Consider the following 15,904-nt stretch of genomic DNA (forward strand, 5'->3'; position numbering starts at 1 on the left):
CTGACTTCCTGCCCTTTGGGCAGGGGGCTGGACTCGATGATCTCCTGAGGTCCCTTCCAGCCCTAATGTCTATGAAATCTATGAAATCACTGCAGTAGGTTACCTAGAGGTGGTAGAATCTCCATCCTTTGAAATTTTTAAATGCTGGCTTGACAAAGCCCTGACTGGGATGATCTAGCTGGGGCTGGTCCTGCTTTGAGCAGGGGTTGGACTAGATGAGCTCCTGAGGTCCCTTCCAACCCTAATTTTCTATGATTCTGTGATAATTGAGATAAACAGACACTGTGGGCCTCATCACCAGCAATGGAACCGAGGCAGCCTGTCCTCCAGCTCTGTGCTTCAGCCTTTCTTTTTGTACTGTGTTACAAGGTTTCAGTGCTATTTTTATGGTACCACAGAGAAACAGAGCTCAGCTTTTTTTTTTGAACTAGACCTTCATGACAAAATTCACTACATCAGTCTCTTGTGTGAATTACTACTCAGGCAACAATGGTTTACTGTATGGTTCAAAACTTAATCAGAACAGTATGTGACTCTCTAGTTTACAGAGCTGGTCAAAAACAAAGTCCGCTTTTATGTATGCTCTGGAAGGGATGGGTATCTGATAGCATGCTTTCAGAAACAAAGCCAGGGAATGAAAAAGTGTACTATGCTCATTTTATGTACTATCTGTTACACTTTACACTTCTGGAATGCTATTAGTCCCACCATCTCAAAATTCTTTACAGACAATGTTTCAAGCTACCCATATTTTATAACATACAGGGAGATAGTTAAAGGTCAAGAGATGTAGAAGAACAATGTCATGCACCAGTAAACTACAGAAGTGCTGGAGTATGTCCTGCAGTTCATCTGATAGTGTATATTAACTTTCAAATACTTAGGACCCACATAAAAGAAAACCCTGTACTGAGCAGAACAGCAGACAAGCCAAGGCTACCCTCCTGTGCTTGGGCAGAACATTGTTATTAACAACTCTAAGGCTAAGCTTCTTAACTAACCTTAAGTGGCCAGAAGACCCTGAAGACATGCTGACATCATTCTGGAACTAGCTCAAGCCTCATTCACCTGCACTTCTTTATCAAGCAGCCAGAGCTTGCCATGGGAATGCTTGGCCTGCTCCATCTTGCTTAACCTACAAGATCCAATGGGACAACATTTTCTAAGTGGAAACTCTTACTATTCCTTTTCCTCTTTAAGTTTCCCCTTCTTGCTCTGTGAAGTCCTCACCAAAACAAGGCAACTGAGGTTCAGTATTCATGCGCTATGGGGTAAGAGCAAACAGCAAACACGCAGACCATTACCGCAGAACAGCTGACCTATAGTAAGTCCCTATCCTCTTAATTTGTTTGCTTTTCTATACTCTAACTCAGGCAGGAGGTTTAGACCCGTTTCTGTTCTACTATTGGATTTGGTAGCTGAACATGCTGAAACAGATCAGTAAAGCCTCTGTCCCAACCACATGACAACAAAGGAGACAGAAACAGCTCAGAATTAAGGTGACTGTTAAAAATATAAACTAGGGTGTCCTATCACAAGACCAATGGAAAGGACCGTCAGCTGAATGAACTAAATAGTCAAAAATGGTTCTCACTTCTGACCATTCCACATTGTGAATCGATATGGACTGAGTTTGGGGTCATCTGGCTAGCTACATACTGTACTGTAGGTGGTACAGAAGTTTTAAAATGAAGAGGAGAAGCACTGAATGTAAGCATGAAGTGCTATCCTGTTCACAATGTCTGATTTGTATCTAGGTCAAAGAATTCTTTATTCAGAAACAGTCATGCTACCTTGCACTCACAACCTTCTAGGTATTACAGTGATAATGGAATGCACATGAAGAACAGAATAAATCACAATCTTCCTGACTAAAACTTAAACATAGTAACCTGGACAAAACTGTAAGAGTAATTTGCAGAACAAGAATCAATACATAAATTAAAGAGGCCCTAACTTTAGGGTATTTTCTGTCCTACAATTATTTCTGTATTCAATGTTATTTCCTTATTTCTTCCTGAACTAGAAAACTGATCAAAAGTATATATTATTTACAAAACAAGTAAGACCTATGGACAAAAAGATATTTATTTATAAAGCAAGTAGGACCTACAGGCACTTCTGACAAATATTTGAAGGAAGCATACCAAACTCAGAAACACAAAAATAAACTCTCTAGTTGTCCTACCTTCCTCTACAATAATGGATTTAAACAGGCTCAGCCTGGAACAGAAAGGTATTAAGTACAAGATTTTTCTGCTGGTTTGATTTATGCTTCTATTCCTTTCTCTACCAATGCAAGGCTCAGAAAGAAATAAGGGAAATTTCTCAGAATAATGAATGCTGCATTCTGAAGTTCTTAGGTCAGATTTTATTTCTTAGTAAGAAAACATTAAAACATAAAGAAGTGCATATTCAACTTGAAACACCCAGTTAATGAAGCAAACCATGTCCCATAGATCTCATCTTGTGACCAATTTGGCTTACAATTTACATCATCAGGGATGCCCGATAATTGAGAAAGACAAGTTTTGTAAAAGGGATTTCATTCATTACTTTAAACAACACATCAGATGAAGGATCCTAGGAAAGAGCTGAAAGGGACCTCCATAAGGTCATCTAGTCCAACCCCCTACTTCAAGCGGGATCATCCTTGGCTGAACCATCCCAGCTAAGTGTATGTTTAACCTGCTTCTGGAAGTTTCCAAGGACAGAGATCCCATAACTTCTCTAAGTTCCAGTGCTGGATCACCCTCATAGGAATTTCCTTCTAATCTCTAGCCTAGAGATGCACATAATCTAGGTAAAAACAAAATCCTTTATACACCATTTTCTGACTCCACTTCCTCAGTAAAGCATTCTGTGACATTCATTCAATCTTCAAGGGTATCCATGAGTCCTGTTCTGCAACTTGGATTCTGTCTGCCCTTCCCTCTTACAGCCTTGGATGGTTCTGCACCCACAAAGTCCCTATCTTCATCTTCCTCTTTATTCTTCCGTCTAACCAGAAACTTCCTTTGCCTGGTTCCAGTATATGCTTAAAAGACTGCAGCAACTTCTCTCATTTTCTGAAGGGATTCCATTGCTTCAAACCCTACCCTTGGAGAAGTCACAGAACTGAACCTAGGAAACAGTTTCTCCTTTGTTCTGCATAGACAATGGCTATCCAAAGTACTGATAATCTTATTCTTAGATAAATGCCCCAACACCCTCCCCATATCCTGTCACGTCAGACAAGTAGAGCTACTGAAAGTAGCCATAAGACAAGAAAAGAGGCAGTTCACAAATTGTACAGACAGATTTCCCATTTCACCATATCTGGTTTCAGTACTTTCTGGTAATCAGTTTAGATACCCCAAAACTAAAGTAACTGAAGACAGTCATTTTTGCCAATATTAGTCCAAGCAAGATTTGGCTGAACTCTGAGTCAGCATTGTTTTCCCATGTGAGAAAAAAAAGACCCAAGTAAGTAATTTGCTTACCCATTCTGAAAAATGAGAGGACAAACAATAACCAGGATTTCCATTATTTAAGCTATGTACAAAATTCTTCCATAGGTGTCACAAAATACCTTATTTCATATCTCTAATCTTGTTAAAAGCTTTTGATAGTTTTGCTTTTTATATAAAGGAAATGTGACCAAATAGGGATGCCCTTTTTAGAAGTACAGATCTTTAAGCCAAGATGACACTTCATTGCATCTGCATAGCTGGCTGTCATTAAGAATACTTCATTACATAAAGGAAATGACACTTGATCTGTCCTGACTATGATTTATATTACAGCTGGACAATACTATGTTCCAGAATTCATCACATGGCTTAGGTCTAACAAAGCAGATAATGAAAAAGCTGAAGGAACTAACCAACCTGCCTGGCTGAATGAAGCCATGTTCAAAAGATCTGCTTCTTTCCCAGATTGTCAGGTGTAAATCTCATGAAGCAGTTGGATTGGAGTGGGCAAAGAGGTGTAAAGGGAGGAAAAAAATAAAAGAGGCAAACACCACTAATTATTCTAGTAAATCTTTCTGGCACAAAGTAAGGACAGTTTCATTATGGACCATAAGGGATCTTGTTTAATCTTCCCTGAGTGAAGAAATGGGTTGGCGAGATGTTAGTCCCTAGGATTCTATGTGGATTCCTCCCCAGTGTAGTTCTCTCTTACCATTATACCATTTGCACTCTACACTGAAAACCCTGGAAGGGATGGGAGGAGGAGGTGAATGGTGAAACAGAAGAACAACACAGAGCAAAGTTCAAACCTATAAGCAATTTAACAGGAGAGGTAGAAAGGTCTGTGGGTACTGTTACAAAATTCTGCTGGACAAATCTTCTAACCTCAGCTTCAATAAAGACCCATAGTCAAAGCATTCTGCTTCTGCCCATCTGCAGATGGATACTGGTGCAGAGTTACCATGACTATATCTGCACAAAAAAGGGTCCACAGTTGAACTAAGCTACAAAAGAAAAGCCACTATGGAAGTAATTATAAATACCAATATGAAGTAATTATAAATACCAATATGAAAATACAACATGACAAAATGTAAAATTTAACATTGATATAGAAAATTCCTGAACAAAATAAAATCAGAAGATACTTGAGAGAAAGGTAAGTAATTATTCACACAAACTTCTAGACTGAATTTATATTTAAAATCACAATTACACATGTAAGTTAGCCAGCAAACAAAAATGAATGACGTGTGCCGCCAGCGGCTGAGGAATTTGTTATACATTTTCCATGTGCAGAATCTAATTATTGAAGTGTAGTCTTTAATTCGTCATCCTCTACCACCGCACTGCAGTGGGGCAGTCGTGGGGAGACAGGTAGTATGGGGAGTTTTGATAAAGGATTTAATTTTTTAGTGTTTTTTTCCAAAGGTTTGGCCTTTTGCATACGTTTTTGCTTACCCCCTGCTTGTGCCTGCCACCCACCTGCCCAACTACAGCCTCTGCTCCCCCTCTCCCTTGCTCCACACCAGCAGACTCTGTTCCCGTTCTAGCCTGGGGCACTGAGTATGGCCTCACAGCCCAGCCTCCGTAGCAGCTGTGCAAGCGGCATGCCACTGCTATGCGGCTGGACTGTAACGTGGATGAAGCCTGTCAGCACAGACCAAAGGTATGGGAGGGGTGGAAAGAGGGGTGAGGGAGGCTGTAGTGGTGGGAGCAGGCAGCAGCAGCAACTGCAACTACAACCCTGACCCCAATCCCAGGTAAGGGCTGAGGCCTAAGCCACAGCAGCCACCTTCCCCCATACTGGAGTCTGAGACAACAGGCTTTTATCTCCCTTGTTAAAATGGAGAAAAATGTCTTCAAATTGAATAAATATAGTAATTTAAACAGAAAAAGGCTGAAGACAGGACCCTGAAGACACCAAGTAACAGAAAGAATAGATTTATTAAAAAAAACCTCAACAACAATCAAGACAAAGGATAGTTTTTTCTTCAAAACAAAACAAATGGAATTCATTCGAGTTCTTTATGCCACTGGAACCACCATAAATAATGAGATAAACAGGGATAGAATGGGTCAATTAAAAAAGTTAGAGGGAAAGACATTTTTTCAGAGGAAAAAGTACTAGGAAACTGTTGAACAGTCTTTTACAAAACAGTCGTTTACAAAAAAAAAAAAAATAAATCCCTTAATTCATAATTATTCCAGTTCCAGAAACTTTAGTTCTAAATTGGCATTTTTAGAGCATATTTTCACATTATAGCAATTATATTCTTCCTATTCTAGTATTTGTTTGACAACGGTGATCTGTAGCCAAGCTTACAAAAATGTCAAAAAGACTTGAAATTTACACTGGTATTAAATCACACTCTGGGACAAAGATACATGGACATTTTAGATCACTAGTAGGTGGAGCTGAATTATAACGGAATTCTCCTCCCAAAACTCTGGACACTATGTCCTGAGCTGCAGTTATAGAATTGTTTTATTGTGTATTCCTTTTGTCTTCAAAAGGAAGACTGTAGCCCAAACTCAGGCCCCACTAATTCCTGTATCTGTCCCATCTACCACCCAATGTCGAATCAATGGCATGCTCTTGTTCTATTCCAGGGGTCAGCAACCCACCAGCATGCAAGGCCATTTTTCTCAGCACACCACTGTCAGCCCGGGCTCTAAGCAGCTGCTGCCAGCCACAGAGCCCAGGCCGCTCCCAGCAGGCGGCTGGGAGGCTGCAAGCCCAAGCTCCGTGGGCCAGCTGCAGCTGGGAAGCTACAAAAAAATGCTCCGGGCTCTGGCATGTCAGCAGTCTGGCACCTTCCAAGGTAGGCACTGTGGTTTTTTCAGCACTCCGGGCAAAAAATATTGCCTACCCTGTTCTGTTCTAATTCAGTATCAAAAGAGTAGTGTTACTGTTTATATCCAGCCCACTGGAGCATTATGTTTGTGTAAGCCAAAAGAAGGATAGCATCTGCAGCTACTGCCATGGGTGACACCTGAAATAAACTTTGATCTAGAGGTGTTCCGGTGGGTCCACCAAAGAAGGATGTCAGAACTGTCCATACACCCAACCAGTAAAGGGCATTTTGAAAATACTGGAACTTGATTGTAAACTTACTATTTAAAAGAGCATCATTACCTTTCTTTTCCCCTGTATAAGGCACAAAATCCTCCCTGTCTTTGTGTTCTAGTGCTTGCTTCTCCAAAAAGGCAAGGAGTCGCTCTCTGTCAAAAGGACCAGAGGCTTTTTTAGCAGTTTGGTCCTTCTGTCGGAAGCCCGCTGGCAGAAGTGCATTCTACAAAACAAAATGGTATTGTAGCAGTTTGAAAAGTCTTAGTTATCATAACATACTATCATTTTTCTACGTCAAATACTTTTTACTCTACTTTTTGAACACAATGGACATGCCAGTGATTTGGGGGGGCCAAGTCTAGGCAAGGAGACCTCAGTAAGCAGACTGCACACTGGGCACTGCTAGGGCCCCTCTACACATGCAGGTAAAAGCACAATGGGATCTAATGTACAATCTAAACAGTTGCACCTCTTACAATGCTACACGTGCATGGCAAGAGGCATGACTGTGGGATTGCACGTTAGATCCCATCATACCTTATCACTGGTCCAGGGGGGAGCCTAGGATTATGATCCTGGGCTCCCCCTGCACCAGCTCTGAGCCCCACAGTTGATGGGGCTCACAGCAATGGCAGCATACCCTGTGATGCTCCTGCTACGAGGCCAACACCTCACATCACTGCAGGGCTTGTAGCGGGAAGAATGCTGCCACTGCTGCAAGCCTCAAGTGTGGGGTTCACGGGAGGTGGGGAAGGCAGCATTCTCCTATACTGCCCCCGCTGCAAGTCTCATAGCTCAGGATGCTCAGTGGCAGCTTTCTTCCCGCTGCTGCCCCTGCAACCCTCACAGCTCTGGGGGCTGCAAGGCTTGCAGCAGGGTCCACTGCCACTGCGGCAAGCCCAGCAGCAACACTGGCTGTGGAGCTCCCAGTGGGGGCAGAGCAGGGGAACATTGCCCCTGCTGCAAGCCCCACACTTCAGGAAGTTCTCAGTGGAAGCAGCGTTCTTCCTGCTACAAGCCCTGCAGCCAAAGACAATGCCCCCATTGCAAGCCTTACAGCCAAGCAGGCTCACAAGGCGGGGCAGTATTTTTCCTGCTGCCAGCTCTACAGCTGACAATGCTGCCACCACTGAGAGGCTTGTTAGCTATGAGTCTAGAGGCGGGTGGTGTCCCCCTGCGCCCGGAAGCCCGGCAGTGGCCACATATTCAATTACCGATGTGATTAGAGCAAGCTACAAAATTATTACACATTTTTTGTGGAATAACTTTATAGCTCGTTGTTTGTTTTATCACGCAGTTCATTGTTTGAACATGGAGCTGGGTCACAACTTAAGGTGTGATTACACCTGGCTAATCATGCCTTATAAGTAATGTGTAGAGGGAGCCCAAATGCTTTAAAAAAAACCAGAAGAAACTAAAGCAACAGCTCCAGCCTGAGAAGTATCATAGCTCTCAGAACTAGGCTCACACAGCAGTCATTGACATTTCTTTTTCAATATGAATTCCTCCATCTGAATGAATAGCTAGGAATGAAGGAACCATAGTTTACAAGCTAAATGAACACTCCCTAGACTGCTTCCTTTAACACTAACATCTAACTTTTTCTATATCCACAAAAGAAATGTCTATTCTAGTCAACACAACTAGAGCCAGCAACATGAAAGTCATTCTGTGCAACAGACTGATTTACATTCAATACTTTCTGCAACTGCACAGAAAGTTGGAGGAAAGGTTGTGTAGAGAAGCAGGGAATAAAAAAAAATATGAGGGGAGATTTCCAATGATCATTTCATTAAAATAAATAAATACAAATCAACCAACCAAACCAAATAAAACAACTTACCCTGATCATCAATTTTCCACAGTCAAAATTATATGGGTCACCAAAATTAAAGGTAGATGATCGTAACATTGTTCTTGGGAGCCCACAAGAAAAACCTAGCTATAAAACAAGGTATTTTGCTGAGTGGCACCTCTGTATCAAGTTTAAGCGTAAACTGACTATACTACAAACATCTAAAATATTGAGTGTGACACTGTCATGGTGTTAGACCGTGAGCACAAAACTGACAGATGAAAGCTAAATCATGTTAGTAGAAGATTATATTATAATTGATCTTTTTTGTTCATAGATTGTAAATGTGATTTTTTTTTAAAGGGAAGAGTCAGATCCTATTTCCCTTATTAGGTCTCTATGTCTCATAGCATAACCCTAATCCATCCTCTTTGAGTCCTTGAGAAATTATAAACACGTTATCTTCTGTTACATCGCTTGATTTTAGCCATAAACTTAAGTAATAAAAAGCAAACAACAGGATGATGTCAAACGATCCACCTTCAGGTGAATTTCTAATCAGGAATGTCACCAACTGGAAATGTTCCCTTTTAAAAATAATTTCCTAAAGAGCTTGATGTAATCGTCCTGGACTTCCAGTTTATTTTACATTTTTTACTATTTCTAATTCCATCAAGTTAAGAAGATGCCACTCTTCAAGAAAATCTAATTTAAAGCAAAAGGTAAAAGTTTGTAACAAAACAAAAGACTGTTCACTTCCCCAATTCCCACCTCAGGGTCAAGGTCATCCAGAACAGTTTCCAGTTGCTTTAATTCTTCTTCTGAAAGCTTGCCCAGAAGTTCGTCCTCATCAAGATCCTTGTATTCCTCTATGTCTTTTCGGAATGGGAGCGTCATGACTTGGGCAGCAGTCACTCGAGGTTTTCAAACTAGCAGTTAAGGGCTGTGTTTTGCTCTTAAACAGACCTATAGAAAAAAAAAGAAACCAAAAACAAGAGGAGGCACAATAAAGCAACTATAATAATCCCTAGGTATCATCCAGCTTCCAAATATATTCCTATGAAAACTATATTTCTGTTCATTGCACACTGTGAAGTTTTTATAGTGCTCACCACTGTGTTAGCTAAACACTGCAGGCATCCTAGCACTAGTACAGGGGACTCTCATCATTCTACACTATCATGAACAGTAAAAAAAAGTTTTGGCTTATACAGTCAGTATTATTTTAATTTATGCTACTGACATCAGCAAGAGCCCTTAAACTTTAGCAAAAAGGAAAAAAAAAAGCAACTTATCATCCCAGTCCTACTCTGCTTACCTGGAAAGAGCCATCCCCTCTCCCCAAAGTCTGTTCACTTGTCTTGTAGGAATGGCACATACAAGGTCTGGTTAGTGCTAAAAGCTATGAGGAGCCTGCTCGCTGCAACAGAACATCTGGAGATTTTAGCTATTAGGTTCTACCAAGTTTCTTCTGCATTTGTAAACTACAGTTTTTGCCAAGCTTATAAACTGGCTGGTTTGGGATGCATTTTCTTAAGGGCAGCAAAAATACCCCCCATTATGCAAGCTCCCCTGTCAAATTTCAAGTCCCTATAAGGGCAAGAGAACTTTCCAAAGAAAGTTTCCAGAATTTTACCCTTGAAAACATATTTTTCCTGGTCTTGTTCTCATAAGAAACGGGATATCGTCAAAATACATCAGATAAGAGGTAGACACTGGAAATGGAAAACTTCAGCCCACAGATCAGAAGTTTGACAAAGTTAAGACTAACTGTGGAAAAAGACCTTATAATGAGAAGTGTTGGGCATCCTTAGCAACAGACACTGCTACCTGGCCATCATGCTATAGCTAGCAAAAGTGTTAACTACAGGAATACTCTTTTCAGAATATGAAAATAGAAACAAAACTGGTCTTTGGCAAGCAATCTGTTTGGCTATCAAATTACATAGTCCAACCTTTTAGATGAATTTTGCATCTGGACTTGTTATATCTAAAAATCTGTATGATTTTCAAAATTTGTGGTATTTAACATGCAACTTTAGCTAAATAATCCAAAAAAAGGTCTCAATGTCAGTTCTTGGGCCCATGATGGTTGTTTGTAAGTCATCTGAAGAACAAACTAGACCTAAAAATACTTAATTTATAATTCTCACTATCTTTTACTCTCCAAAGGCAAATAGACACTAAAACTGAAGTAGGGCTTCCTTAAATATCTGGGCTACTGATATTTAGGAAACAAAATAACCAAACAAAAACTGCATATAATTTGATAGTCATTCATTTGCTGACTGAACAAATCAAATATTACTCACTAGTGCAGGACTATGACTCAGCAGGCGTAGGCAGAAATAACTTCTGCAGTTATTAGTAACTTGTATGCCCTTGTTTATTATCCTAATTAGTTTGCTCATAATTTTAGCCTCCTTGACTATCCATCTCTTAATAAAGTGGGAAATGTGAAGTTTTTATTTTTCTTATTCAAGATCACAACTGAATAATGATCACTACTGATCTTAGAGCTTGCAAAAACTGAAGACAAGAGGCTGGGCTTAGACTGGAGAACTAGAATACATAACTATTCAGTTTTGGCTGAAGTGGTAAAATCAGAGAGGTGCATTAGATTACAGACTTTGGAACCAGGAGATAGACCGGGGTGGGCAGCCTGCACTGGACTCCCATTTCCCAGCAGTGGCAGCACTGTGGCAGCATGGGGCCATGGTTTCCATGGAGACCAGCCCCAGCAGTGCTGGCAGGGCACAGACCTGGGCGGGGAGCTGCTCTGGAGCTGGGATCTTGTAGCAGGGACAGCATGATCCAGAGCCAGAGCACAGCTGCGATCCGCTGCCCGCACACCCTCAGCAAGGGCATGCAGACAGTGGACTGTGGCTCTAGCCCAGCTCCAGACCACGCTGTCACCACTTCAAGATCCCAGCCTCTGCCCAGCTGTGCATCCTGCCAGTGATGCTGGGGCTGGTCTCCATGGAAACCCTGGCCCCGTTCTGTCACAGCACCACTCCTGGGGTCTCCACTGAAACGATGTGGGCAGGGGCTGTTGAGAAATGGAGTCCAGATGCTGGCTGGATTCACCATTTTGGCCACTCCCAAGCTAGACCCAGGTAAGGTCTGTAAGTGCAAAAACGTTTGTAACGGCCTGTTTCTGGTCAGAACAAGCTACAGGAAGGCTGTGCACGCAATCAGTCAGTCTAGCTGTGCCAGCCTGTCAATACAATGTGGAAAGTCTTATTCCACACACATGGAGTATACACATTTCACAGATTACTCATTTTGCTTCTGCAAATAGGCATTTCCAAAAAACATGACCTTTGGTAGCTCAAGATGCAATAGTTTCCCTGTACACATATCAGACAAATTAAAAATATTTATCACATGAATCTGAGCCAGCAGTATGCCCTTGTTACCAAGAAGGCCAATGGCATCAGGAGCTGCACTGTTAGGTATTCTTGCCAGTAGGTCAAGGGAAGCAATTATTCTGCTCAGAGATGTGGGTTTTCTGGAAAATTTTGAATTGGAAAATTTTCCAATGCCCTAATTTAGTGTGATCTGATTTAGCATGTTTATTTGACTTGTATTTAGTAAACTGAACTAAAAAATTACCCCCCATGTTAATTTTGTGTCCCAATAACCACATGTATTTGAACTGAAATATTTGATAAGGAAAAACATTCAATATACCACACTTAATGTGGTTTAAATGTTATATTCAAACAAATTCAAAGCTTTGTGGAAATAAATTATTTTTATTGGAATACGTGTAAAAATGTAAAGACAATACACAATACCATGTACTTTTTCTCTTTAGAAATGGATTCCTTGAGGAACTTCTCCATAATTTTTCCAGGGAGTGAGGTGAGGCCAACTGGTCAGTAGTTCCCAGTAGGGTCTTTCTTTTTCCCTTTCTTAAATATGAGCACTATGTTTCTCTTTTCCAGTCATCTGAGACCTCTCCTGATCACCAAGTGCTCTCAGAGATGATGGCCAGTGGCTCTGCAGTCATATCGGTCAATTCCCTCAGCACCCTCAGGTGCATCCCATCCAGCCCTATGGAGTTGTACACATCCAGCTTTTCTAAACAGTCCCCAACCTCTTCTTTCACCACTGAGGGCTGCTCACCTGCTCCCCAACACGTTCTGCCCTGTGCAGTAGTCTGGGAGCTGACTTTGCCTATGAAGACTGCGGCAAAAAAAAGGCATCGAAGACTTCAGTCTTTTCTGCATCTTGTCACAAGGTTGCCTCCCCCATTCAGTAAGGGACCCACACTTTCCTTGATTCTCCACTTGCTACAGGCATACTTGTAGAAACCCTTCTTGTTACCCTTCACATCCCTTGCTAGCTGCAACTCCAGTTGTCCTTTAGCCTTCCTGACTTCATCCCTGCATGCCCAAGCAATGCTTTTATATTCATCCCTCGTTGTCTGTCCAAATTTCCACTTCCTATAAACTTCCTTTTTGTGATTTAGTTTACTGAAGAGTTCCCTGCTAAGCCAAGCTGGTCTTCTGCCATACTTGCTAGTCTTCCTGCACATTGGGGTGGTTTGTTCCTGCACTTTCAGTAAGGCTTCTTTCAAGTACAGCCAGCTCTCCGGGACTCTTTTCCCCCACTCAGACTGGCTCCCCAGGGGATCCTGCCCATGAGTTCTTCAAGTGACTTGAAGTCTGCTTTTCTGAAGTCTAGAGTCCTTTCTCTGCTGCTCTGCATCCTTCCTTTCCCTCAGGATCTTGAACTTTATCATCTTGTGGTCAGTGCTGCTCAAGTTGCCATCCACTGACTACTACATTCTCAACCAATTCATCCCTGCTCATGACCAGAAGGCAAGAAGAGTATGGTCCCTAGTAAGTCGGTCTATCACTTGCACCAAAAAGTTGGAGACAACACCACTTTCCAAAAGCTTCCTGGATTGCCTGCGCACTGCTGTATTGCCCTCCCAGCAGATGTCAGAGTGACTGAACGCCCCTCTAAGAACCAGGGCCTGTGATCAGAAAACTTCCACTAGCTGTTTGAAGAAAGCCTCATCCATCACTTCCTCCTGGTCTGGTGGTCTACAGCAGACCCCCACCACATCACCCTTGTGGCTCTCCCCTCTGACCCTAACCCAGACACTCTGAATAGGCTGATCTCCAGTTTCATACTGGACCTCTGAGCAATCATATGGCTCTCTTGCATAAAGTGCAACTCCTCCTCTCCTCCCCTGCCTGTCCTTTCTGAACAGTTTGTACCCATCCATGACACTGCTTCAGTCACATGAGCTATGCCAAAGGTGAGGGAGGACAATAAGTGAACATAAGAAGTCTGTTTTACTAGTACCTTTGTGCATACAACAAGAAAATTTAAATACTAAAATCAGAACTTTCTTTGGTGCAGTCTTTATTTTATGTTTTTTCAGTATGTTCAACTCCTTGGGTCATTTCTTGGTTATTTGTTTCTCCTTCAGAACTTTTAAAAGCAGCAACAGTTCAAGGATCTGTAGTTATCAAACTTATATTCACTGAAGTTAAACCTGAAAATGTGGGGTCAACTTACATGCATGATCAAAATACAAGCTTACTGTATTGTTGCATTTACAGTTGGCTACAATTTTGTTCAGGGTATTCTTCTATTATTATCATGTAATGTTTTGCTAAAGAAAAGCATTACCAATAAAACACCAAAGCTAACCATGACTGAGCATGTGATATTGGCAGGACATCCAAATTCTGAGCTATTATGACCAAACCTAAGCTAAATTCTCTAAAGACTGAAAAAGAAAAAAAAAAAACCCATGAGAAAGTGTTAGTAATTTAAAGTAAACAAAGAATTTCTGCCAGGACTCCCCTTGTCCTAACAGTTACCATGTTGTAAGTTTATACTTCTCCGACAGCAGGCTAAAGTGGAAAAGCATTATTATGTTTTGAGAGACCATTAGGAAGAGACGTTTTAACTGAAAGCATTCAAGCAAAGAACTGTCCGTGTTCCAGACTGGTGATTCAGAGTTAAAGACAATCATATTTACGGTACACAATAATATTTAAGGTACAAAGAAGTGCCACAGTTGTCTTAGCCTTGTACTGCTGTAGCTGTTTTGTCAAGGACTCTCAGTATTTGCAGAATAGTTAACTATAATTATTGCAGAAGACACCACTCAAAACGCATGCAAACTTATGACTCCTGGAACAAGAATTTTTTCTCTTCTTTTCAATTTAAGCCATTAAGTACATCCTGAAGAACCACATTTCCTGCTGCTAATTAGACATCATTGTTAGTGACCAAGCTGCATAGTGAGTGACAAGTTAATTTTATACAGTCTTCAAGCTTGTGCATGTCTGTTCTCATTCAGTTTACAGGACTGTCAGTGAAAGTGGCAAGACTATGATCAGATGATAAAAAAATTACCAAGCCTATCAGAGCATAAAGCTGCATAAATCTGCACGCAAAGTCAATTTGATAAGTAGTTATCAAGTCATTTCTTCAACAGGGTTTTGTTTGTTCCATATGTGTATCTGTCAAACAACATTGTCAGTCACAATTCTCCACATATATATCATCTTGGTGAAAATGGGTAAAAAGTTACCCACTTTATATAAAGGCAAATCAGGAGTCATAGTAGAGATGATATCTTTTATTAGACCAACAAGATTTTTGCAAAAAAAATTATTGAATTATTTGCAAAAATCTTGTTGGTCTAATAAAAGATATCATCTCTACTATGAGTCCTGACTGCCTTTTCCTTTAGACCAATACAGCTACAACCTGGATACCTGACCACTTTATATAAGATTTTTGTTTCCATGGGCTTTATTTATTATGTTATATATATGATTACTATGTCAATTCGAAATGCTGTTTTAGCTGGCTGTGGGGCCCCACTAGTAGCATATCCAGGTGCAGTGCAGCTGGTCAAGACTACCAAGTGATCAGGTCATCTGTAAGGCTAGCAAATTTCCAGGGTAGCGAGGAGGTTTCATGCTTGCCATTCATTTGTAACCTTTCACTGACACCTGCTAGGAAGCACATAGGAAGATCAACCACCTCAGCCACAGCATCTTTAGTATTGCAGTTGTACCTGCTGCTGGTGTACACATCACAGAACAGTATTACGCAACAAACCAAAAATGTTAATGTTTAAACTGTGCGCAAAGAAAACCCTGAAAGGTCAATGTCTCTCCTTGGAATATAAAGCTAAGATATTATAACAATATATCTGACCCTGAACAATTTATTATCCTGTTCATCAGCCACATTTCTGTGCATTAGCACAGGAAACTTAGTTAACATGGGAAAGCAGGAACAGGCAAAGCCATCACTCCTCAATCAACTTAAACTTTCAATAAAAATAATTGCTGGCCTTCAACACCAGAAATATATATTCTAAAAGTAAACTGATGCACTAAGTTGCTACTCATCAGTTTGTTTTAAACTCTTCTGTCGACGGACAATGAAGGCTTTGGGTCAGAACACCATGAAGAGCAATGAAAAATACAGTATAACTTCATAAATCCAGAATGCTCAGGACCAAGCACCTGCCGGAAAGTTTCAAAGTAGGTTTTCTTTGGCCGGGGGGCACCTGTTAATGACAAGATGTTGGATGGC

At 41.1% G+C, this 15,904-nt stretch overlaps 1 protein-coding gene across 3 annotated transcripts in view; it reads right to left on the reverse strand.

The window, feature by feature from the left end:
• The window catches only part of TMOD3 (tropomodulin 3), a 52,886-nt gene that overhangs the window by 28,914 nt on the left and 8,068 nt on the right, over nucleotides 1-15,904 (reverse strand). For all 3 annotated transcript variants that reach the window (XM_019533575.1, XM_019533573.1, XM_019533574.1), the window contains exons 2-3: nucleotides 9,092-9,286; nucleotides 6,592-6,748 (exon numbers count right to left, since the gene is read on the reverse strand). In XM_019533575.1, coding sequence (XP_019389120.1) covers nucleotides 6,592-6,748; nucleotides 9,092-9,217 — 283 coding nt within the window. In that variant the 5' untranslated portion in view covers nucleotides 9,218-9,286. The remainder of the gene's footprint in view (nucleotides 1-6,591; nucleotides 6,749-9,091; nucleotides 9,287-15,904) is intronic.

This window comes from Crocodylus porosus, unplaced genomic scaffold (assembly GCF_001723895.1).
Source record: "Crocodylus porosus isolate Cpor-Errol unplaced genomic scaffold, CroPor_comp1, whole genome shotgun sequence".
In the NCBI taxonomy this organism is placed as follows: Eukaryota; Metazoa; Chordata; order Crocodylia; family Crocodylidae; genus Crocodylus; species Crocodylus porosus.